The sequence below is a fragment of the Lycorma delicatula genome, chromosome 1, assembly GCF_047948215.1.
Source record: "Lycorma delicatula isolate Av1 chromosome 1, ASM4794821v1, whole genome shotgun sequence".
Classification (NCBI taxonomy): Eukaryota; Metazoa; Arthropoda; class Insecta; order Hemiptera; family Fulgoridae; genus Lycorma; species Lycorma delicatula.
The window spans coordinates 173,860,167-173,886,369 of record NC_134455.1 but is presented as its reverse complement, the minus strand read 5'-3'; the positions used below and the strand labels follow the sequence as shown (position 1 = coordinate 173,886,369).

General features: G+C 29.8%; 1 protein-coding gene across 1 annotated transcript in view; it reads right to left on the bottom strand.

The window, feature by feature from the left end:
* Window positions 1–26,203, bottom strand: part of LOC142317711 (zwei Ig domain protein zig-8-like) — a 342,158-nt gene that overhangs the window by 187,780 nt on the left and 128,175 nt on the right. Inside the window, exon 4 of the mRNA XM_075354258.1 lies at window positions 7,843–7,902. Within this exon, the coding sequence (XP_075210373.1) occupies window positions 7,843–7,902 (60 nt within the window). The remainder of the gene's footprint in view (window positions 1–7,842; window positions 7,903–26,203) is intronic.

Genomic DNA, 26,203 nt, shown 5'->3' with positions numbered 1-26,203 from the left:
TAATTATGATTGAGTTTAAAGGGTAAAAAACTGGATTTTGAAGCTCATTCGCTACGTACCTGACGCATAAATCCAAAATATCACTGTATCTTGTTAACATATTCTGTAAAGGTGTTTAACATGATTCATACAACCGATCTGCTACCGTCATTTCACAAGAAAACATTTTTCCGCTTTTCGGCAGTCAACCCCAAAGTCTGGAAATAAACTCGTTTTGTTTTTACTTTTCTTCGTCGTCGTGGTTTTAAAATTCAAGTAGTTTCAACGAAAAAAAGACCGTTTGAGAATTCAAGTTCTTAGCTACTTGAATCTTTTCTGCAGAATTTTCAATTTCTTATTACCATTCAGCACTGCAGTGCACATTAGTTGTAATGTGCAACATATTAGTTGTAATTAAACATATCAATCCCTCGATATGTTTAATTCACTATCGTATCAAAAATTACATACTTTGCTCTGACAAAATTTGGTTTTTATTACAATGCCAGATCCGATCTCTATTTGCGTCAGAATAATGATGTGCACTTACGAAATATCTTTTGTTTGTTAGGAGATATATCGATATATTGATGGAACTTTAGGGAAATTTCCTCAGGGGGAAGGAAATTTCAGATCATCATTTCGATTCTATGTAAGTACAAGCAACGAACAAGGTCACATAACGCAAAACTAAAACATTTACTATACAATTAAAATAATATATTCGTACAAAAAACTATAAAACCACGATTCAAATAATCAAGAGAAAGGTAACGCTGCACGAGCGCGTGTCCAGTTACAATAAAAACAAACACCAATATATTAATAATAATAATAAAGCTTATTATTTCTTGTAAAACGAGATAAGAAATAACAATGTAAAAAATTTGAAAAAATGAGATATAATATTACAAAAATTACAAAATGAAATATGGTAATACTATACCATTAGATTCGTATTAAAATACTGAATATAGTTAAAATGTTATTGTAAGTAATAATAGATTAAAATAACATACAGAATGAAAACAAATAACAAAGAAACAAAATTGAAAAGTTATAAAGAAAAAAAAAATGTTGCCACCGCTAGAATGTACAAGTGTTAAATCTTTGAGCAAAAGGTTTGCTTGTCCCAATTAATTTTTTATGATGTTGTGAAAATATAAAGTAGTATATAATTGACAGATTTTTCTGATAAAACGCAAAACGCATATGAGAAAAGCTAATTTCAAACATTTTTTAATTATTATTTTTAAATATAAGTTACTAAAAACAGTTATTTGGTTTACTGAAATAAATTAATTTTGTCTGAAATATTACTCTTATATTATATTATATATATTTATAATACATATATGTGCGTGCGTGTGTGTGTGCGCGCGCGCGTGTATTATACTATTATTTTATTTTAATTACGTTATTGAAAGGAGGAATTTATTTTGGATCGTTCACAATGATTTCATGCCTTCAGTAAATTGGAAATTTAAATTTACATCTCTTTTTTTTAATTTTTATCTAATTTCCACTGATTTACACAACTATTTGATTTTCTATAACTACCAGTAGTGGAAGGAATATAAAACAACATTAAGTATACTGAATTTTTAATATAATTAATTTGACAAAAACCATAAGATATGAAACAATTAATTAAATAAATATAAAATTCCTTAAAATTTAGTAGAGTTTGATAGTTGCCATATTTTCAGTTTTGAGCAAAATACTTGGTAGAAGTTTTAATGATTGCCTCAAAACGTTTATAAACGGAGAATAAGAATTAAGGAGCATATGAATTAAGGAAAATAAGCTTTAATACTAATAAAATTATTTATGACTACAGGAATATGTTCTGTACTGTAATAAACTCTGAATTTTACAATGTTTCTAAAAATATTAGAATTGTATTTACTTACTATACGTTTTGATATATTCTTTTCACAAAGAACATTGTATTGAAAACACTACCTGCAAAATAAATTTTATAAATAATGGATGAAAAATCTGCTTAAATTTAGTTATAAAAAATATAAGTGAAATTTAACACAATACTTCTACCATAAAAAAAGCAAGGGAATATTTACGCTTATCTATTTTCAAAAGTTTAATTTTTCATTATTTAAATAATGTTTTAGCTAAATCTAAATTTTATTTGTTAATTTTGTTAATAAAATTAAAAAGAAATATATAATCCATATCACTCGCAAGCAATCAAATGTTATTATATCACCAATTTTATTGAATATTGCCTTAATAGATTTACCGAGTTTACTATCAGATATCACAAATTTAGTAAACTAAACACCATTATCATACAAAATTGTTTACGAAAAATAATACTATGAAATTAATATCTTAAGGGCTTGTAATCTTAATGAATCGAGGTAGTGTGTAACATTCTCTATACAAACTAAGTTTACCCAGTTGTTCTGTATTCTGTAACTTCTCTTAATGATTCCAAAAAATAATGTTTTTTGTTACATACTTTTAATCTTAAGTTCGATGGAAACAGTTTTTTTCATTAACTATTTACAAAAAATAAAGAGTTTCAATTAGAAATAAAGTAAATAAATCTATACATAACCTTTCTTTTTTCATCAAAAATTAAAAAATTAATTTTTAAAATAAATTAATGTCTGGTACTCAATATTTCCCTACCCTACAACATAATTGAATAATAACTTTTAATTTCTGATTTCTTATTCAAAATTTCGTCTTCCTTTCTTTTATGATTATTATTTTGTTCTGCTGTACTTTCTTGTAATGCTTATGTCTACAACCATTTCTGGTAAGCATTTCAGCTTACCAGAGCTTCATTACAGTGATAGTTTGTAAATGGCTAAAAGGAGAGATGTGGAGGCGATAAAAATATTATTATTTTTATTATTATTGCAAGTAATTGGAAACTTTAACAGAGTAAAAAAAAATTATAAATCTATCAGGAAATTTAATAAATAATAGTAAATAATAATTTAAATATTACAAATATATAATTTTTTAGGAAATAATTATAGGAATTACATATACTTATATATATATATATATATATATATATATATATATATATATACTTATATGAAGTTTGTAAAAATTTATAATCACTCTAAAGGAATTTTCTAATTTTGACTCTATCTTAAACTTAGCTATATGTTCTTCGACAACATTAATCGAGATTAAGGTAAGTTTCTTGAAAGAGTACTAAGCCCGCTGCAGAGTTAGGAAGCTTAGAACTCTTCCTATTTATTTAGAAAATAAAAATAATATAAGAAAAAATAACTTTTACAATAGATATTTCAAATCCCTAAAAGTACGGGAAATATTAATTCTAGATTTCTTAGCAAAGATCTAAATTCAAAAGTCAAATTTGCTATTTTGAATAACTCTGATTTTCTACTAAATATCCTTTTCAAAGAAATTTTTCTACTACATTTTTAGTAAAATTACCATTTTTAAGAATCGTACTAAATCAAAATTTTGTCATTATAATTTATAAATTACTTTTTTTTTAGTAAAAATCTTCTTCATAAAAAATTTCGCTTGCTTGAATATTAAATATTCTTTTTACGAAAAATCCCATAATTTTTTTTTATCTTATTTTAAAACTACTAGGTACTTCATCACTTGCATGTGAGTTAGATGCTTCCTTAAAATCCTTGATGTGGATAAAGATATAGTATTAAGAGTTATGTATTTTAGCTTGAGATTGAAATCATCTCGAAATCTCTAAGACCATTTTGTTCAAACATGGAGAACTGTGATGTAAAAAGAATATGTTCTGGAATAAATATAAAACTATTTATATATACTTTATCTCTATCTTTTGATATGATAAACCTCATTTTAATTAAGATATTAATTTAAATACTTACCTACTTATAAAAACTAGAATGCATGATCGTGCAAAAAGAAAACCAAATCTACTAGTACTATGGTGTCGAACTGATTAGCATTTTGCCGTTAACATTTCAAATAAAAAAAAAAATTAAGTACGAATCACTTTCTTCAATTTATCGTGCAAATTTTAAACATTTTTGACGCTTTTTTTGGGAGGTAAATGTACGATTTAGTAAGTGTACTTATTTACACCTTATTAGAATACCTAATAACGTTAAACTGCGGTTCACTTCTCCAATTTTACTGGGTTGAATAAAATATTCAATGCAGCTTTTATAAGGATGATAATTTCAGTTGCGTGCAATCTATTAACTGATAGTTTACTTTACCACGAAATCATCGTTTCTGGAATTGTGTTTAAATGTTTTCTTAATTAGCAGAACTCATAAAAAAAAAATCAAGATTTACATTTATTAAGTGAGAATATACTATTATTTGCCACTAATACAAATTTTGACAAAACTGTAATAAAAATTCTCTTTCCTACAGCGCAAATTTTACGTCACTCGACTGATAAATTTCCGGGTCCAATAGTAGACTAGAAATTATTTCCTCAAAAAACATTACAAAACGTTTCAAAAGCTTGAAGAACAAACTGAACTGAAATTTCGCCGCTCTAACCAACGCTGCACTCTCCTGTTTTATGTTGTCACCAGGTCACGCTAATCCTTCTGAGCATGTATGTATTGCACGCAACACGCTGCAGGGTCCACTGTATGCCATGGTGCATCTTCCGTTTCACGAGGAAAAAAGAAGTGAATACCGAAAATTGCGGTAGATTACCGATAACCATCGCATTTCCAGGTCACCCTGTCATTACATTCAGTAAATAATAAATTAGTAACCGATAGTAAAGCACTTATGTGAGATTACTATGGAAAATCCATGGTAACTCATCCAACGCAAATAAAAAATAAATCAATGCCGCCATTTCTCGATAAGTACGGTATTATAATGGAAAAATCTTTGCTAAATTATTCTAATTGCAAGAATATCTTGAAATGTTCTTAGTGGGATATTAGTTTACTGCTTACACTGTAGTCGCATTGTGGCTCATTGTAGTAATCCCTTATGGTGATCAAAGCAAAAAATAAATTTAATAATTTCTTGATAGTTTTTAGTTTCTTCTTTCGACGTTTCATGATACAAAAACCATGTTTTATGTTGCTTAATTCTTATACTTATATAAGATCTTCATTTCTTCTACGTTACCGTTTTCCGTTAAAATCAAAAACAATTTCTAATTTTCAAATAAAAATTCACTCTTCTCAAAATTTATTTGCACTGATTTTATCAATTATAAATGATACAAAATTTTATCAAACTAATTACTTTAATTGTTAATTCCTTTTACTTATATAATTCATGAAAACTTTATGAAACTAAATAAAGTTTTTAACAAATTAGTACACAAGAAAATCGTTTAAATTTAATTTATTAATTTTTTCTTTCGGTTAATTCATTAAAGAAAAAATTATGTGAAATATCTGAAAGACAAATTTACAAGAAATCAAATAAAATCATTTATTTTTAGTCAGGAGAGGAATCAAGCGGTAACACGTCCCAATATAAACATTTTAAGGCTACGGTATTCAACAGAAATGAAATAGTTTCAGCATAAACTACAGAGAATTTGGCTAACAGAATAAAAAAATAAAGCCACTTTCGCGTCCGTTAATGAAGGTAATAAAAGCAGAACTAACTATTGTCTCCAACGACTGAATCAGAGATACAGACTCCAGTCCAGTATATGATCAGTCATCAATCTCAAGTAGTGTGTTATATATTTCGAGAAAGGGAATGGCAAAATTCACAAGCATATCTTCGTATGCTGTCGTCGGGAAAGACAAATTTTCAGTAAATTATAAAAACAAGTGAAGCTAATCAAGAGTAAGGGAAATAGAACATTAATTATAACTTATGTGTATTTTACCTATTATGAAAAGGTTAGCAAAACTTCAGAAATTACCACTCACAAGAAATAAATGAGTGGCTGATATAAGAGACTTCTCAAAACGATATTCTCTTCCTTGCAGCAGTCTCAGTGGTTATTTTATTTAACTTACTGGAGCCGAACCAAAGTCAACCGCAACGCAACGATATTAAATATTTAAAGAATATTTATGTAAATAAGTCTACAAGTCATAAATTATTCTATAACAAATGTCCTATATTTTTTCGGTTAGGTTGTGAATAATTTTTATTAAAATGGATCATTTTTATTTGATTATTTTAATTAAGAACCTAATATATAAACGCAAACGTTCGTGGCGATTCTGTCCGTTTGCAACAGCATCACCTGAGGACTAACCGAACTATTGCTTTCAAATTTCCAGGATTAGTATTATCCCTGGATTAGTTTTAAGCCATAGGTTGAGGTCCTAGCCTCTTTGAGATAAAATTGTGTTTTTATCCTCTTGAGCAATCACCTAATATTGTTTTTGATTTCGTTATTCAACGTAAAAATAATTAACTCTGCGTCTTGTAACATATCCGATTTCCAGCTTTCTACATTGATCCCTTACTGATATATATTCTTAATCGAAAGGGAACCAAAGAGGATATATTCGTCTACAGCAGGAACGTATCAGAATTTCTATGTCAAGAACGGGAGGACCGTTGCAGGAGAGAGAGTTCTTCAGGATTTAATTGATATTTATAAATATTGTTCTGAATAAACCCGGAGGATACGAACACAATGGGGATCCTAAAGGCAGAAACTAGATGGCTAGTATATTTCGTATTTATAGTATATTTCATTAAAATTATACATTTCTAAGATATTTGAATTGGTGACTTTTGTATTACTGATTACAATTAACTGTTTATTAATAATTACCTTATTGAATAAAAATTTAAGGAAAATAGTGTTGAAACTATTATTGGAATACTACAAAAATAATTCTGAATTTCACTTATTTTGAAGTCACCATCAATATTTCAACTGGAATAGTAATGTAGTAAAAGTTAGTATGTATCACTCAGTTTCAAACGTCGCTCGATCTTTACATTATACATAATCAAAAGTAGTTACAGATATTCTGGTATTCTAGTGAAATTTGTCAGGCTGGGATCCTACATTTTCATAAAAGTAGCAATTCCGCAAATTTAACTCTTTTATTTACTGTTCATTGACACTTTATTTCACATTAAATTTCTAACTTGAAAAACACACTTTTCTCACTTCTAAGATGTACGATTTTTTTTTTAAACCTTATCTAATAATAAAATCTTGTTTGTATCCTTTTTCAACAGAAATTTCTATCATTCTCTTGCAAACAGTTTACGATTCGGATACCGCTGCACATTAACGATTAAGGACAATGGGTACTCTCCACTTCTAAACTCTTACAACACTACTTTTACACATTTTAATTTTATTAAATATTAAATTCGGGTATGTCCTCACATGCATTCTTATATTCCTATCACATAGTCTATGTTCATGTAGAAAAGATTGAAGATATAGAAGACCTAATAATTTAAATTGAAATAAATAGGTCAGGAACGAGTAGATAATAGTCGCATGTGCCACAAAGATAATTAAGGTGGTAAGAATGTGATTTAGATGCTTTCTTTTTTCGAATATGAGTTGTTACGAATTTTGATAATTTTTTCAAATGAAATCATTAATATTTATTTAGACGTAATTCTACGTAAAAGTGACACAAGTTATCGCGAATCGTCACATAAATTATCACGTCATCAATAGAGTGAACGAAAAATCGATAAAAATATGAACTCAACTTAAAAGAATACCAATATTATTTTTTAACAGTAAAACGGAATATTCATATTTTTAATTCGGAAACGGCTTATAATTACACATACAAATTATATAAAATGTAAAAATAATTAATAAATAGATAATTGTAATTAACTGAACTGTAACATAATATAATATAAATAAAAGCTACAAAGATAAACATAGTAAGAAATAGCAATTAAAAAGTAGAAAGATAGACATATAACCTTGTGTTGTGTCAACAGGCGTCCCCGATCGAAGAGGTGATCCGGAAGCACGAACAGTGTCTGTGACCAAAATAAAACAAAAGTCAGATAACAATAAAGTGATAGAACTAAAATTTAAACTAACACATAACTGATAGATTACTAAAGCCTCTACTAACAGAGTGTTCAACTTAAACTGACCAAATCACTCAGTAGTTATACTAAATGAGTATTTAAAAAAAAATGCATATGATGCATTTTGATAGAATGCATAGGGTGTAAGGTGGCTAAAATAATATGGAAGATGTTGGGACGACTGGAGCTGGAGTGGGAAGGATAGTTTATTGCCTGCACGTTTGTTTATTGCCTGTCTATATCAAATAGTGGATTTTGAACATTGTTCCGTAATTGTGTGTTGTTGTTTGTTGAAATTCGGTTAACTGTTGAAGAACGTGTATCCGGGATGGAAAATTATTTAGAAAAGATATCTCATGTTGTGTGTCGTTGAAAGTTCAGGGAGAAATTTGAAGAGGAAACACCACTGAAAAGGGTTATTTCTGTGTTAGTCTAGTAACATGCCCGACACAGGTCAGTTTTAGCGATACCAGTCGTACCGGACATTAAACCGGGAGGTAGAAGTTCCCCTTGTAAATCTTTGCAGAGAATAAGTCGGGAAAAGAACATTTCACATGGTTCCGTCCACACTGCAGTGAGGATAATGCTGGAATTTTATCTGCTATCTGTATCGATTGAAGGTTTTCCACGAGTTAACTAATGCTGATTATGCTAAAATGGTTCGCTACTATCAACGGTTCAAGAACTTCATTAGAGGCAACATTGCTATTTTAGAACGTGTGTTTTTCACACACGAGGCGTGGTTTCACCTTGGTGGGTATGTTGATAATCAGGACAAACGGACCTGGGGTATCGAAACCCGTACATTTTCTTGGAATCTCCCCTACATCTACAAAAAATATCCGTATGGTTTATGGTTTTAAGGGGTTGAATATTACGACGCATGATTTTTTTTAAAAAACTGTGAATGCTGCCGTTTATCAAGAAATTATCCAACAGTTCATACCCTTACTGTATGAGAAAGAACATAGCAGCTGGTTGCAACAGGACAGCCCCACATACTATAGAGCTCACTATACTATGGAAATGACAGGATTTTTTCGATGGAAGAATCATTTTCCAAGACTGTGGCAACCAAGATCTCCTGATCTGACTAATCCACGCTTCTTTCTGTAGACATACTTAAAACAAATTGTTTATAGGAGCACTCTGCAGAAATTAAAGGCAAACATTACCAATGCCGTCCAGGATATAACTGGTTATAGCTAACAAGAGTTAACAGGAACATGGTCAAACATGTTGACAAGTGCGTAGAAGTCGATGGACATCATTTTAAACACCTTCTGTCGATTGTTATGTAAGTTTTTGCCAATAAACTGTTAGTTATATCTTAAACTACGTGACAGGGCCTCTTACAAGTTGTTCACCGTAATAAAGTTACAAATCAATATACTGAATTATTGTGAAAGCATAAAGTGATGCTTAATCAAAACATCTATAGATTTAAACATAATGTGATGATGTCCTTGTTAGTAATTCTAAAAATTCTTCATCCTTGTTAGTAAATAATAACAAAAACAAGGAAATATTACGCATCATTATTTTTATTTACTTATAAAGTAATATTTTAGTTTTAACGACACAGAAAAAAACTGTTATATAGTTTTTCCTTTTTATTCCTTTTACATAATTTATTACTTAATTTACATATTTGTCTTCTTAAGTTTACGACTTAGTCTTTTCTAATATATTTGTTAGGTTTACTTATTATTGAGGGTGGAAAAAAGATAAATTAAAAAAAATATTTTGTCGCAGGGAAATAAACATAGTTTTCTTCTTTATTAAAACAAATGCAAAAAACCAAACTATAAATAAAATCTAAAATAATCCATTTTTTTTCTTTAGAACGTTTACAATTCACTGAACTAATATTATGCAGTTTCAGTTTTAGGGACAAGAAACCAGCATCTCAAGTTAAAAAAAAAAGGTTATCTGTATTTGATACTTTTTTATAGCAAAGGTGTTGCATGACAATTGACCAGAAGATGAAAGAACATCACAATTAACAAGGTGTACTTTTTCCATTCTTTCTTATAGCTAATTTTCTTTTTTGTTCGAAGCAGAGAGCTAAATATATGACTGTAGATTCATCAGAATATTCACAAGGTTTGAGCTTCAATGCACACAATTATTCTCAGAATAACTGGCTATGAAAAAAGAGACGCAAAGTAACAATACATCATTATTGTTAATAAAAAACAAACACATATATATACACACATTCTGTAATAGCAAAACCAGAGATGAAAACCCACAACACTGTCTTATGTACATTATATTACTCTAAAAAATATATACTAGTTTCAATATTTATTATAAACAGTGTATATAAATAATTGCATAATTTGAGATAATAATTTTAATAATTTATGGATAGTTTTATGATTTACTTGAAGAATTCACTATGCACTACTATTTCTTAACTTCAGGATGAAATTTCGATGCATTTACTAATAACCTCTCAATACTTCAGGGCCATTCATATAAAATATAAGAGTTGTTAATTTTAGAATGAAAGATCAAGTCGGGTTTCTCTTTCACCCGACGTTAGTCATCTACTTTCAATTGCTGCTTAATATTTTTTTTTTATAAAAAACATTATCGAAACTCGTTGGATTTTAGATATTTGGTTCGGCAATAATCTATGTTACGTAAACGATCTTTTTGATTTCAGAATTCCTGCTTCGTTAAATGTTAAAATACACTTGATCTCATTTCTATACAAAACTAAGGCATTATTCAAATTTATAACATTAAGAAAGTTACCGATCTAATCTTCTTATAAAGTTATTTCTACATTAGAAAAGGCAGAAGAAAGAATCTTCGATAAATAACAGATTTTATAAAAGAAAGGTAAATTCAATGAAATGATTGTTTTCTTTATTATAAATTCTCATTTTACTTTTTTACATTTATATCATAAACAAGTAAATTAATTACATTTTACTATTTTAATATATATTAGGATTTAAATTTTAATTAGGATTGAAAATACAATAAAACAATAAAAAATTATAAAATATAACCGAAGAGAATATATTTAAGTTTAAAATATAATTGAACAGGTAATTTAGGAATTTAAAAATATGATTTACAAGTAATTTTTGACTTAATAAAATTATGAAATTTTCACATTATGACATTTAATATGCCAGTACTTTTAATTCAGTTGAATGTGTTTTTGATTTAGTGTTAAATTTAAACAATGGGTGTAAAAGTTAAGTTGATAAACTTTCTATTGATTGAAAGTAAGCGATTAACTTTCACTTTAGTTTCAGAAGAAGAGAGTTCATTTAAGTTTAATCACGTCAGACAAACCGACTTTATTTAAACGGAGGTCGTGGTTATTTGTTTACAGAGAGAGATTTTTAAAATATCTTTTCCACATGGTCAGATCTTACAACAGTACGATAGACTATGTGACAATCCCCATCACCAGTACAAACAATAGAATCGTTAATGTATATATTTTATTAATTTGTAAGATGTTTATTTCGCTATGAAAATTTATTAACAAAATAATTAACTATTTTTTCCTTTTTACATTTGCATTTAATATCAATTTAATAAGTACAACAGTCGTACACTCAGCTTCTTTCAGGTTCCCTAAACGTATACATTAATATTGTAGTTATTCAGTTTTTATTATTGATTACAATAAAATTCTCTTAAGTAATCTACTTTTGTTATAATTAATTATAGTTCAACAACTATCAATACGGTACTTAACAGTTGTTTCATTTCGTTTAATACTTTGTAGTTTTATTCATCACAAGTATTAATGTGAATAATTGTGCGTGTGTGTGCGCGCGAACGCGCACGTTCGTGTGTGTATGCGTTTGTTCACACACACACACACACACACACACAAGAAGCGAGATGACCTATCATCTCGCTTCCACATAACTTCATAGGTTTAAGTCTATTTTGTCATTTTATATGAGCATAACCTTTAGGCAAAACCATCTATATCTGTGCTTTGGTTAACCTAGTTTAATCTTACTATATATCTTGCATATGTAACAATGTATCTCGCCTTTTATTTACAAATAATTCATGCCGCCGACTATTTACATAAGGCACTCTTAATTCCAATTAAGAATCATCGACATATGTCCATGCAATATCATGCAATTGAAAACTACATCATGCTGGCACCTATATCTCTAAGTGTGTTTAAACTAATCTATTCGCAAAGTTCATGTGCTTGACCTCTGTTACATAAACCACGCAGACGGAAGTTGAATAGGAATTTTCTTTGAACTCTTCCTATTTTTCTGATTTTAATATATATTATATTAGCTTTATTACAATTATTGAACTATAATCTAAAGCCAGTCTAAACATAGTCTGGTACATCTTCAAGATGAAATCAATTCGCTGAATGTGTTGGCTTACCCAAAGAAGCTGTCCAAAATTACGTCTCGCTTTAGATGTTGTCTCCTCTACGTGGCTATTCAGAAGCAGCTTTGTATTCAACATAACTACCAGGTCACGAACTTTCAACACGAGATGAATTACCTTGTCATTTATTAAATAATGGTTCTTCATCATTAAAGTTTTCTTGAGAAGGTGACCACGACTCTCTTGCCCAAATTAAGTATCCATTTCATTACGGTTGGACCATACAAACATTTTATTAATATCTTATGACGGGATAAAACTAATAATACCCAATAATTTTTGAATATAATTTGAAATCGGTAAAATATTTCACAATACCTTTTAGATATAATTAATATACGATATAAATAATAGAGGGGCGAGTATAGATCCTTGTCGAGTACCAGATGTTTTAACGTAGTCACTTGAGGGTTTAGGTGATACATTAACTTGAAAACGTTTTGTCAGGTAGGTCTTTATTCATTGCAACATTTCTCCTTGAAACTCATATAGTTGTAACTTATGAATAACAAGTAACTGGAGAGAGACTCAATGGCCTTATGAAAATCTAAGTACTCGTTACTGCCTCAACCTGTCCCTGATATTCTACTCTTAGCGCCACATATTACAGCAGGTTGTTTTAAATGGTGGCTTTGGCTCTTCTCTCTACAGAGCCATGATGCCAAAAATCTACGCATGATTAGCTAAATTGGTATATATGACAATACACGCACTTGTAAGTGCTTATAAACCAATCTCTCCAAAACCATAAAAATTGTATTCAATATAGAAACATATAATTGCATATAATTGTCTATAATTGCAAATTTTTTGTATCGGTGATGCAAGAGAATTCTTCCAACACTTAGGAAATGTTGCAGACCGCAAACTAAAATTAAAACGCCAAGTCAGGACTGCCGCTGTTAGTTCAGCAATGCCTTGTACAATAAATGGAGTGATACAATCAGAACCAGCCACTGTTCTTGCATTTAAAGCATTATGATCAGTAATACGTCATCTTCAGTGATTGCAGGTATATTAATCAATCCGACATCTTCCTACCCTCTTTATTTACAGAACTTCCATTCGTTACAGGCTTATAAATCGATACAAATATTTATCAAATTCTTCGATTATTATTTTAACATTCCTTGCATTATTACTAATCTTAAGAGGATGAATCCCGCCAGATTCCTTCATACATGACTTGATGTATTTAAACAAACTGTCAGGTTTTATCTTCAATTCATTCTCAACATCTAACCCCTTAGCCGAAGTATCCCGTCTACGCAGGGATTCAGGTACTCTTATAAGCTTGGAAAAAATCATTATAACCTTCATCACGCCCAGTCTTCTTAAATTTCATATGACCAGCCCTTCCATTTTGAGACGTCCTACGAGTCCCCATAGTACAATTTGGGATGAGATATTAATATTCCTAATATTGGTACATATTAATAACAACATATTAACAATATTACATGTTAATATTTGGATCATAGGATGATTTATCCTGTGTTACCCCATAGTCTAATTTATTTTCCCACGAAAACAAGTTAGGGAAACCCTTCAGCCTTATACTCTTAACAGGCATAAACTAAGTAATTTTATGTTTTAAAATCTGAGTAAAGTTACAAACTGCCACACTAATGTTAAAGTAAAGACTAAGCTCCATCTGTCTGTCCAATATTATCATACACACCGAGATATTCACTTCTGGCGACGTGATTATGGACTGAAGTAACAATTTTCAAATAAAACATTCATAATTTGAAAATTTTATATAAATCTTAATTCTGATATCTGCTAATCTTTACTTTCTGCTTTCTTTACTCACGCAAGAAACAGCCAAAATTGCTGTTGCAAAACAAGTCACACATGAATATTTATTCACTCCGTTTACTAGCAAAAGTTCAAATCATCATTTTTTACACCCACACAATAATGGTGATTAACAGCACCACATGAGCCTTTATAGTTGTTTTTTTGCTTACCGTAAAAAGGCTTATCACATTTATCACACTTACTGAAAGGGTTATCCTGTCTAGAGCTCTTGCCTTGTTTGGGCGTTCTCGTCAGCAATGAGATGGTTGCACATACACTTAAGTAGGAATGCATCGGCAATAATGCATCGTCAACGGACAGGTTGAAGATTTCAAAATGAAGCAATACTAAAATGATCTGGAAAAAAGTTTGTCGTAGAACGGAAAAAAAAATATATTTGCAGTATGTTAATGCAGTAAAATAAGCCACATTTGGGTCGGGAAAAAATGGTAATATAAGTACTAAGATAGAAAGTTTCAAGTAAAGATAAATACGGAAAGATATAAGGTACATAATTAAGAATGTAATATCAGTAAAACCATAATAAAATTAATGGCAAAATTACTTGAAATTGTGTGTTCAAATTAAATGCAAAAGCGTCTTAATAATTTTGACGTAATAAAACGTGTTGATTAATTTCCGTGGAATTAAGAAATAATATTTTTATTTAATGAAGAAATAAAGCTAAGAAAATCTTTTTGCCACCGAGTAAGAGAACATTTAAAAATCTGAACTTCCTGCTTTTTGATGATTATGGTATTATATAAGAGTAAAGAAAACTGTAATTTTAATTACGAGTTATTAAAGTTTATTTGGTAGAATAATGTTTCAGGGGATTTTTTTTTCTACATAAATATGATCTTTTAAACTGTAAACCTGTATTTTTTAAAAATAATTTTAGAATTACATTCACTGCACAACAAAATACTTCGTCATAACAACGTAAACTTTTTGGATAAAAAAAATTTATTACAGAAATTGAAGTGCAAAGGTTTTTCGCATGTTTTAATCCATGTATCTTAATCTCTGAATAATTCCATATTTATTTTTGCATAAATTCCAATGATACTTGCCGATTAATTACTATAGTTATGGATGTGTGTTTTAATTTAATAATGTATTGTTAAACTATTAAATAAAATGTTATTGTTAAGCTCAAAAATCATTACTGAAAAATATTTCAGACCATTTTAACCGAATAAAACAACAATAAGGAATCCCGCGTGATAGAAAGTAGAAAGAAAGATTCTGTGGTTTTAAGCGTCATTATTTGATTATGATCATTTCTTCTAGTGCACGTTATTCGCTAAATTACTAAGCTTTATCTTACACATAATTTTAAGAATGATAAATAGTAATACTATTGAGCTTAAATCATAACTAGCTATAATTCAATATTACAATAGACCATACTAACTCATTAGATCTTGCCTTGTTTGAACGACGTTTTCATCAGCAATGAGATGGATGCACTCTCACTTAAGTAGGAATGCATCGACAATAACCTTCCTATTTCAATAGCGTTTGATTGTGTTTCCGCGTTAACAAACAGTTTAGATCAATACATCTAAAATGTAATGATTTATTTCAAGCTCACTCATTTACTCAATAGGAATACTTGAAAATATAACATCATTTCGATGTGATTTAATATATTACAAACCAAATATATTTTTTAATAATAATATCGATGAAAAACAAAAAATATATATATATATATAAGGTAGAGTAATATAAAAAAAAAAGTATTTAAATTATATTTTTTCTCCAGGCTATTATTTTGTGTTTTCCGAGTGTATTACCCTATCCTCACAAATATTCTTGAGTAGAAAATAATTTCAAACGTGTTGAATATCGTACACCGTACAATACTAAACAAGTATAATATTATAACGTATAATATTAAACAAGTTTCATTGTGTTCATTCACTGACTTTAATTTTATGAAATTTGTAATATCTCAGCATACTAATATCATCAGTAAAATCAATATCTAAGACAGCATACTAAATAAGAAATGTTAATAAATTCTTAATTTATTACAAAATTCCCTGAAAAGGTAAAATAAGATTACGCAATTTGATTTAATTATTTCTTTAAATTCAATTTTGAAACGTTATTAAAGTTGTACGGAATTATTTTTGACAAATAAATAATTTGTACTTTAATTAAACATTTAAATACGATGTGCTTTAATTAAACATTTGTCTTACAATGTTTTACTGACACGATGGGATAGAGTATTAATGGGTGTGGATAGAGTATTACTGCGTTCTATTATTTTAGGATGGTTCATTTTTGCCAATTTCTATTGAGAAGAATATAATAGATCTTTGTCTTTATTGTAGAAAAAAAGAAAATGAAGGGGCAGGAAGATATATAGAAATGTCTTAATATGCTTTAGCTTACCATTGCATTAATTTAGATAGACCTGATTTGTTATTATAGAGGTTGCTTAAAATATTAAAAAACATTATTACTAATTTTAAACTACATCGTAAACGAATGGCAAGAAACCCAGGATATTCCCATCAATGTAAGAAATGTAAGCAATCAGTATCACAAACGTAAAATACCTTTGAGGTATAATTCTACAGTTTAACCCTGGAAAGACCACGATGATGATCTTCAAAGGCATTTTGCAATGAGTCGGCGTGTCCGTGTTTCGGTGGCAGGCCAGCGTTTAAAGTATGTTCAGGTTCAAAACTATCTCGGGAAGTTTCTTGATGAGAAACTGCGATTTAAAAAGCGCCTTCAATACGTCACGAAGAGTGCCTAAAATGCCTTCTTCGGTATTCGACGTGGGTCAATCCTGATTGGGGTTTTAACTTTAGGACCATGAGAATTTTGTAAAAAGACGTGTGCAAAGCTATTATGCCATACGTGGCGCCTGTTTGGGGCGATAGGCTAAAATATAAAACTTATCGGGAAATATTATTATGGGCTTAACGACTAACATTGTTAACGGTAACTGGTGGTTACCGTACTACTTCACAGGAGGCAGTCTTGGTGATTGCAGGCGTGAAACCGATAGACTTAACTGCGTCTGAGAAGCAGAAGCGGTATGTTGCTAAAAAGTCGGGTGAGTTGACTTCGGATAAAGTTAGAGAAATTGATCAACATGGCAATGCCTAATGGCAGGCCAGATGGGATGGTGGACGTTATACGCATGATCTCTCTCCAAATGTTGTTGGTTTGCGGGACGCCTCTTAGGTGCACCCTAATAAATATGTAACGCAATTTCTTTCCGGCCATGATGCTTTTAGGAACAGACTGCATAAATTCAGCCTGGTAGATTCTGGAACGTGTCCTCAGAGTGGACAGTTGGATGACACCTACAGTGTTCCTATGCGTGCTCGAGTACGAGTTAATGCGTACAGAGACCATCGTCGGCTTTGATCTTATCGGGTCGGCGTTGGATCTCTGCGTTGATCGGCGCTGGGGAAGCCAGACCGAATGGCAAATAGTGGAGCGTTTTATAATGTACTTAGCAAAGGAAGGGGTTTTTAGATTGTAGTTTGGGTGGACAGCCTCAGGGGTGAGAGCCAGCACGCTGAGGTGCGCTGGTTTCGATGAGCCGCTGAGGACTCAGTGGGTTGACTGTTAGGTTTTCTTAAAAAATATATCAGGTTTAAAAACGTTAACGAAAAAGCTCAAAACAGCATATCACGACACATACGTATGGTGTGTTGTTGTAAAGGACAAAGTTAAAAAAGGGAAAAAACCTCAAAAGAGCCAACCGGTAGGCCTGACCTGCCATGCCGGTATATAGCCGGTAGGTGGGGAGGGCCTATTAGAGTAACGGACACTCCCCTGGGTGGCGTAATACCATCAATTCGATCCAGGGAAGTAAAAAAAAAAAGGAAGGGGTTGCTGAGGAGATCTAGAGCTCTGCTTGAATTTCTCTTGTATTCTGTTTTTGTTGATGTTTTGTTTTATAAATTATGTTTTTGTTGTTATTATTATCCTTTGTTTTGTTTTGTTTTGTTTCAACGTTACTGTGTTGTTATTGTTCCGTGTAATATTTTTATGATTCGTGTTTTGTGTTGTACTCACTTTTACCTTGTTTGGGTAGTTCAATTCCTTTGCTTAGTTAGGTTCTTTTAGTCTTACTTAAGACTCGGTGAGGTGTGTTTGTTTTGTATTCATTAAATAGTAGTACACCGATGGAATGTCATTCGTGGCATTCGAATCGGTGGCATCTTTCCGAGGCAGACTGGAATATGTCAAAAGCCGAGGTTTCAATTATGACCTCCAGTAAAGCCCATAAGAGTTCGGATCAGACAGGATGGCGGAAGGTTTCTTCCCCTACGGGGTCAGGATGTCCTGCTAATTCAATTTTATGAAGAAAGCAACCTGAGATCTTTCGGGTGTTTCATTAAAACGTTTAAGGAGGCAGTGATTGAGTCTTTTTTCGCTAAAGAATTGGGTAAACGGGAAACAAAAAGGTGCAAAATTAACTTTAAAAACTACTAAGGAATTGAGAAAATAATTTAAGATATTATGTTGTAAAACTGCAATATACCTAGCTAAAACTCTATCTAATTTCTGTTTTATTGTTAATATTAAAGATTATGTAATATAGTTTTTATGATTTGAATATAGTTTTTTATAACCGCTTTGATCAAAGACTTAACTGAATTTATTAACTAACTAATTTCTCCTTCCAGTGTAACGGCAAAAAAATCTCTGAGTAATTTATTATTACAATGTATTATAGAAACTAAATTCTTAACTGGGAATTATTTGACTCCGTTATACAAAAGACATAATTCTGAGAAGTAGTTTTCCAAATAGTCGATAACGGAGATCTAGGAGGCTCAGTGAGCGATAATAAATAGGACAACCTGTTCTAAATGTATTTTAGATATAATCTACACATTCTACATAATATAACGGGTTAATTTAAGTTGTATAAGTTTTCAAATTTATATTAATGGCCTTATTTTTTTAGAATTGGCTTCTTGTTGTAACAAATTAGTAAATCTGTATTTTTTCAGCAACAAATAAATATAATGTTACCTCTCACTGAAGAAAGTAAGAATAAAAAATCTAATAGGAAATATTTCTTAAGATAAATAAAAGATTTTTAAAAGGATTCTTGTACATAAATTCTTATCTCTTGTAATATGTTATTCAGATTATTTGAAAGTAGAGTTAGAAAGAAATGTACGGCTCAGATCCTTTTCTTAAATAATTTGTCATTAATTTAATACATTATCATTACGAAAGAATAGGGCAAAATTGTGTTTATTTTTCATATAATAGATCAACTGACTTTTAAATAATATTTTTACAATTAAATTACAGGTCAATAAAACTATTTTTTTTAAGTTAAAAAAATGAGTAAGCTTTTATTAATTCAGAAAAGTGTCTTTGCTATAAACTTATAAACAAATTAAATTTCTTGCGTATATTTGTGACCTACTACCAAACATATGACAATGAAATCCCCTTCCTGACGGTCAGTGACACTTCTAAACCATTAATTTACGCAGACAATGAACGTCAATCTGTCTGCGATAAAATTATTGTGGGTCAAACGACGATGCATTTGTGAAATTTTGATAGATAAGAATAGTAAGTACCATGTCTATATAAATCTCTACAAAACGGTGAAAAGATACAAATAAGTGATAGAACTCTTTTAATCATTCCCGTGGCAAAATTTCTCGGGAATCTTAAATGTATTGAGGTAATTTTATTCCATGTTCATGTTAACTGTCAACAGAAATAATTTATTCTACATCAGGTTTGCCAAACATTTTGTGAATGTCATGAGAGACATTCAATGCAAGAAATTTATTTTTTAAACCGTTAGACAGATTTTAATTAAAAAAAAAAAAAAAAAAAAACATGAACTTTAATAAAAACATGCTTAAGGAAAAACATGATTGAAAAAAACATGTATCTTATTTTTACCGAACTAAAAACCGCAGGACAATTGGAATTTAAAACTAGCACAGAAAAATAATGTTTTGGAGAATGAAATTTTTATGCAGTAGGTAAAAGTAACTCCTAAAAGTAAATGAAGTTTGCAAAATATAAAATGGTAAAAGTAAAATTTTAAACAGTATTTTATAAAGTTATTATTAATTTTATGAAAATAATCTTTTTTTTTAATTCAAATGAAAGTCTTAATTTACGATACTCATGTATAACATATACTGAAACTAGAAATGTAAATATTAAATTATGTTGGTTTAACATTTTGTAACATTACTTTTTGTTCTCAAGTTTTACTGACCGTCATTTTTAATGTATCCAGCAATTACACTGGAGATGACTGCAATAATATTGACATCTTTTCAAAGAATATTTTAATGCGTTTATTTTGTGTTACCGTACATTTCAAAAATGAATATCTAATCAAATGAGTTAAGTTAACGCCTATTTCTTTGGTTTAAGTTAACAATCTATTTCTTATAATGAAGATAAGATAAATACCTATATTTAATCTATCTATTAAAAATAAAAGAATTGTCATTCTGTAAAATATTTATTTGAAAATCCCTTTTAATGATCAGGTAAAACCTGGCTCGATAAACTAGCCGGACTCCTAATCCTTGACTACAAGAAAATGCAGTTTATTTTTATATGCATAACTTAAACACAGACGCTTTGATTTTCTGGTATGCTATTTCAAATTCAGAAAAATAAAGTGGGTTATAAAATTAGTATAAAAATTTTAACGACACTTACTTGGATTTAATAAATATTAAGTTTTGAATATGATTAAATGAACAGACATACATGTATTCTGTAACTAGTTTTTTCTATCAGTATTTCTCAACAACAAATCTCCTAAAATAGTAATAAAAAAAATATAAGTTAGAAATATTTTAATATGATTTACAATTCTGGATTTTTCCCAACAATGAATCCCATTACTAAACAATTCTCAGTTGAGAAAGTGTAATAATTTTGTACAAATATTATAAATATTTTGTATAAAGTATTTATGATAAATTTAATTAATAAAATAGAAAATTATGAATAAAATATTTTAATTTAATAATAAATTTATATATATAATAGCAATATTTATAAGAGTGCAAATATTTTTCATTTACGCTATAACACAATGAACAAAAGAAGTTAACTATTCATCTCGAATGCAAACGCTGAACCAGATATACTGAGAACTCTGAATAGAGGATTTAAGACGACTTTCCAACTCCAAATTGTAAACAGATTAACTGCAACCATTCTGTGTTTGAAACGTGATGTTTACTGTGATGAGATAGGTTTCGTGGAACGTATCTCCACGACTCATGAAGAGCTTGATTATTTATAAAGATATTTTTATTTCATTGACATACATAAGCAACAGAGATACGAATGAGTCTTAAAAGATTTGCGGTTTGATTAATGGCTTTAGAAATTTAATGTTTTGTTGTTTTATAACCAACAATCGTAATTATTATAATAACTACTACAAGAAGTTCAACTTAACAACCCCATCACTCAATAGTTTATACTGAACGAATATTTTTGTTAAAATAGATATCTTGTGGTGAGACGGAAAAAATAATGTAGAAAATGTTGGTACAACTGAAGCCGTTGGGGGGAGGATTGTTTGTTGCCTGGACATTTGAGTATTTCCGGTCCTGTCGAGCGCTGGCTTTTAAATAGTTCGCGCAAACGCGTGCTGTTTTTGTTTACATGCCGTTTACTGTTGAAGCATCTGTATTCGTAATGGAGTCTTATTTAGAAAACAAATTGTGTATTGTGTGTCGGCAAAATTTCAGGGAGAAATTTGTAAAGAAAGCACTAGTAAAAAGTGCTATTCAGAAGTTAATTAAAGGATTTCGTTAAACAGGTTCGATGTTAAAGCGGCAGTTAAATGATCTCATAAATTTTTACAAAGATAATGTCGGAAAAAAACGTTTTTCACTAGTTTCTGGCCACACTCCAATGATTAGAATGCTGAAATGTTATACATATGGAATGTTCGTTAACTACTGTTGATTATGATGAAAGGGTTTACTACTGTCAATGGTTCAAGAACTTCGTTGAATCAACTTTGGCAGTAGAGATCAAGCGTTTTACAAAGATGAGGCGTGGTTTTACCTTGTTGACTATGTTAATAGTTAGGACTACCAAACATGAGGTACGGAAAATCGGCACATTTTTTTTGATTTCCCCTACACATACACAAAAAATAAGCGTACAAAAAGTTATGCCTTTAAATGTGCGGTTTCTGGGGCGACGATTAATAAAACCCTTATTTTTTTTGAAAACCTGTGGATGCTTTTGTCTATAAAGAAATTATCCAACAGTTCGAGTCATACTGCAAGAAAATGAACGTGACTGTTGATTGCGATAGGAGAGCCCCACGTGCCATACAGCTCACTCAACTACAGTGATGCTACAGAAGTTTTTCGGTGAAGAATCATTTCGAAAGGTTTTGGCCACCAAGATTCCCTGATCTGACTAGTCCAGACTTCCTTCTGTTGGCTTACTTAAAAGAAATTGTGTATAGAAGCAATCCACACACTCTACAGGAATTGAAGACAGAACAAAGATTGGATACCATCCAGGAAATAGACAGGGTACAGCTAACAAGAGTAGTCAGGAACATGGTCAAACGTACCGACAATTCCATTCAAGTGCATGGACATCATTTTCAACACATTCTGTAAACTATTACATAAGTGTTCGCCAATTAACTACTATTTATAGATTGAACTAAGTGAGCCTCTTTTATGTTGAACATTCTGAATTTTATTTTAGGTAGTACATTGTTAAACTTTTTTTTTTTGTCTTCAGTCATTTGACTGGTTTGATGCAGCTCTCCAAGATTCCCTATCTAGTGCTATTCGTTTCATTTCAGTATACCCCCTACATCCTACATCCCTAACAATTTGTTTTACATATTCCAAATGTGGCCTGCCTACACAAATTTTCCGTTCTACCTGTCCTTCCAATATTAAAGCGACTATTCCAGGATGCCTTGGTATGTGGCCTATAAGTCTGTCTCTTCTTTTAACTATATTTTTCCAAATGCTTCTTTCTTCATCTATTTGCCGCAATACTTCTTCATTTGTCACTTTATCCACCCATCTGATTTTTAACATTCTCCTACAGCACCACATTTCAAAAACTTCTAATCTTTTCTTCTCAGATACTCCGATTGTCCAAGCTTCACTTCCATATAAAGCGACACTCCAAACATATACTTTCAAAAATTTTTTCCTGACATTTAAATTAATTTTTGATGTTAACAAATATATTTCTGACTAAAGGCTCGTTTCGCTTGTGCTATTCGGCATTTTATATGGCTCCTGCTTCGACCAACTTTAGTAATTCTACTTCCCAAAAAACAAAATTCTTCTACCTCCATAATCTTTACTCGTCCTATTTTCACATTCATTGGTCCATCTTTGTTATTTCTAATACATTTCATTACTTTTGTTTTGTATTTGTTTATTTTCATGTGATAGTTCTTGCGTAGGACTTCATCTATGCCGTTCATTGTTTCTTCTAAATCTTTCTTCTAAGTTTTCCTACAACAATATTTCTTCTTTTTTAATCTTCTGTTAGTTAATATCATTGCAAGTAAGATGATAACATTGGTCATATATTGCATTACGCACGGTCAAAAAAGTGTTCGGGTATAAATAAAAATAATATTCCAAACATGAAATAAATAACTACACAAGGGGTTTTGGTCACACAAAACTTTAATAATTTACTTTAATGTCCTGTTTGAACATCAGAATATATTTAATATAGTTGTACTCCGTATTTTTCTCTGAAATGCAATTTATTTTGATTTTTTTCTCTGATGAAAACAATGCATCAAAATTGAATTACGAAATAAGCTTACTTACTTTTCAGTAAAAACAATATTTCAAAATAATTTGAATTTAGTTCGTATTTTAATATCTTTTAAAATATGAAAACTATTTGTGTTTGAGAAAACACAGATATTTTGTACCGCATGTAAATTAAAAACAATAAAAAACATTGTGAACATTTTTATCGTAGTTATAAACAACACAAAAGATTGAACTAAATTTTCAAATCAATATTTAATTTTAAGATGAATATTTACTCCAACGGTAAGTAATACTACACACACTCACACGTTTATCCATATTTGTCGGTTATCCAAATCATCATTGTGTCACTGACATCTACACTAAATACTCTTTTTAGCGGAACATTTATCAATAAAGTTTCTTGAAGATAGTGAGGTGTCCCCAGCAGTAAGAGCAAACGATCTAAAATCTTTTTAGGAAAAAATGAAATTAAAAACCAAAATTTAACCTTGCTGAGTAAAAAGGGCGAAACCGTTATTAGGTGAATTCTTATCCAATCAGCACTCCTCAGTTATGATTTAGTGACATCTCTTTCATTACTCAGAAGTTCCACAATTTATGATTTTTATGTACTATTAATTACATATTCTAATAACATAAAAGTTAAGCAACTAGTTTTATTTAATAACGTGTGTACTATAAATTGCTTTATAACAAACAGCTTAGCCCATGTGTGCACAAAATACTACATGGCTAGTTTAAAAAGAGGAAGGTCCGAAATTCCGTACAGAGATTAGTTTCTTTACCATCACCAATGTATGTCCATATTTTTTTTTTAATTTACTACTGTTACTCTCAATTTTACGGAATTAAAATATTGCTCTGCATTTTATCAAATACTGCTACTTCCAAAAGATTCTGGATATTTCTATATTCAAAATTAATAAACAATTAAAAAAATGATATCTTGAAAAACAATAAAAAATGCCCTTGGAAATTTTGATCATGTTAAATAATATCAAGCAATTTTTCTTTAAAAAAAAAGTATTTAAATAAAATATATATATATATCCGTTAACAAGAAACTACGAACAAATAAGTATATTATTCTAACAATTGTACTCATAATTTTTTAAAATGATATGATTCATCAGGATCAGAAACAAACTCAATAAACCTAATCGTAAACATTGGTTGGCAATCTGCCCTTAAATCTTTACAAAAATCGTTGCCTTAAAAATCTTTTCGTTCAGTTTCTTTTTTTTTTCAAAATAATAGGAGCGAACTTAAGAAAATTACATTATTACTATACTACTCGTAATCAAAAGTTTCAATAAGAATATTATAAAGATATATAATGATTTTTGGCCAGTTAGCTTTTGTTGTTCGTATGCTTTCAATTACTGGTTCTTTTATTTATCAGACATCATTAACTTATAAAATAACCGATTACTTTGTAATAGGTGCGCAATACGAAATAATAATACGCAACTAAAATAGTTTATTTTAAGGGTAACTTATACTCGTATATACAATAAATAAACTAGTAAAAAACCGATACTGGAAGATTTGCTGTTATTTATTATACTGTACCATACAATTTTTCATGCTTTACCGTTTGGGTTTAAGAAAGACATTACTTACTGTGTTTTAACTTGAATACGTTCTAAATCATCGTTAGAGTAGAGCGTATTTGGTGAACCCACTACTCCATCACAACTATTAAACAAACATTACGACTTGGTAGCTGATCTTGTGTGTTCTTTATTTTAAAAAACTTATTTGTGCTTCAAATGTACAAAATATATAATTTTTTTCTTCTTTTATTTACAATCAATTAAATAAACTGAGATAATCTCTGTATTATAAAATTCATTATTATGATTATTATTATTATTATTGTTATTATTATTATGATAGAGAACTGAACCTTAGTCAATAAAAGTAGCTGAGTGGAGTTTTATTGTAAAACATGATAAATTCATAGATGGAGATCATAGATGGATATATCTCTATGTATGATGGATATATCTCTGCTATGTATAAACAAAGCCAAATTTCCTCAATTTAGACTCATAAAAATTAGAATTCTGACCAGCCACAAATGACAATTTTTAGATTTAATTATTTTATGTAAACCCCCATTTTTTCCAATTTTTTAAAATAAATTTTGTAAGTGAATCGACAGTGTTTTCATAATTTATCAATTATTTAACTATGTAATAGCATGTAAAGAATGCAGATAAATTAAATTTTGAAGCAAGTGGTTTATC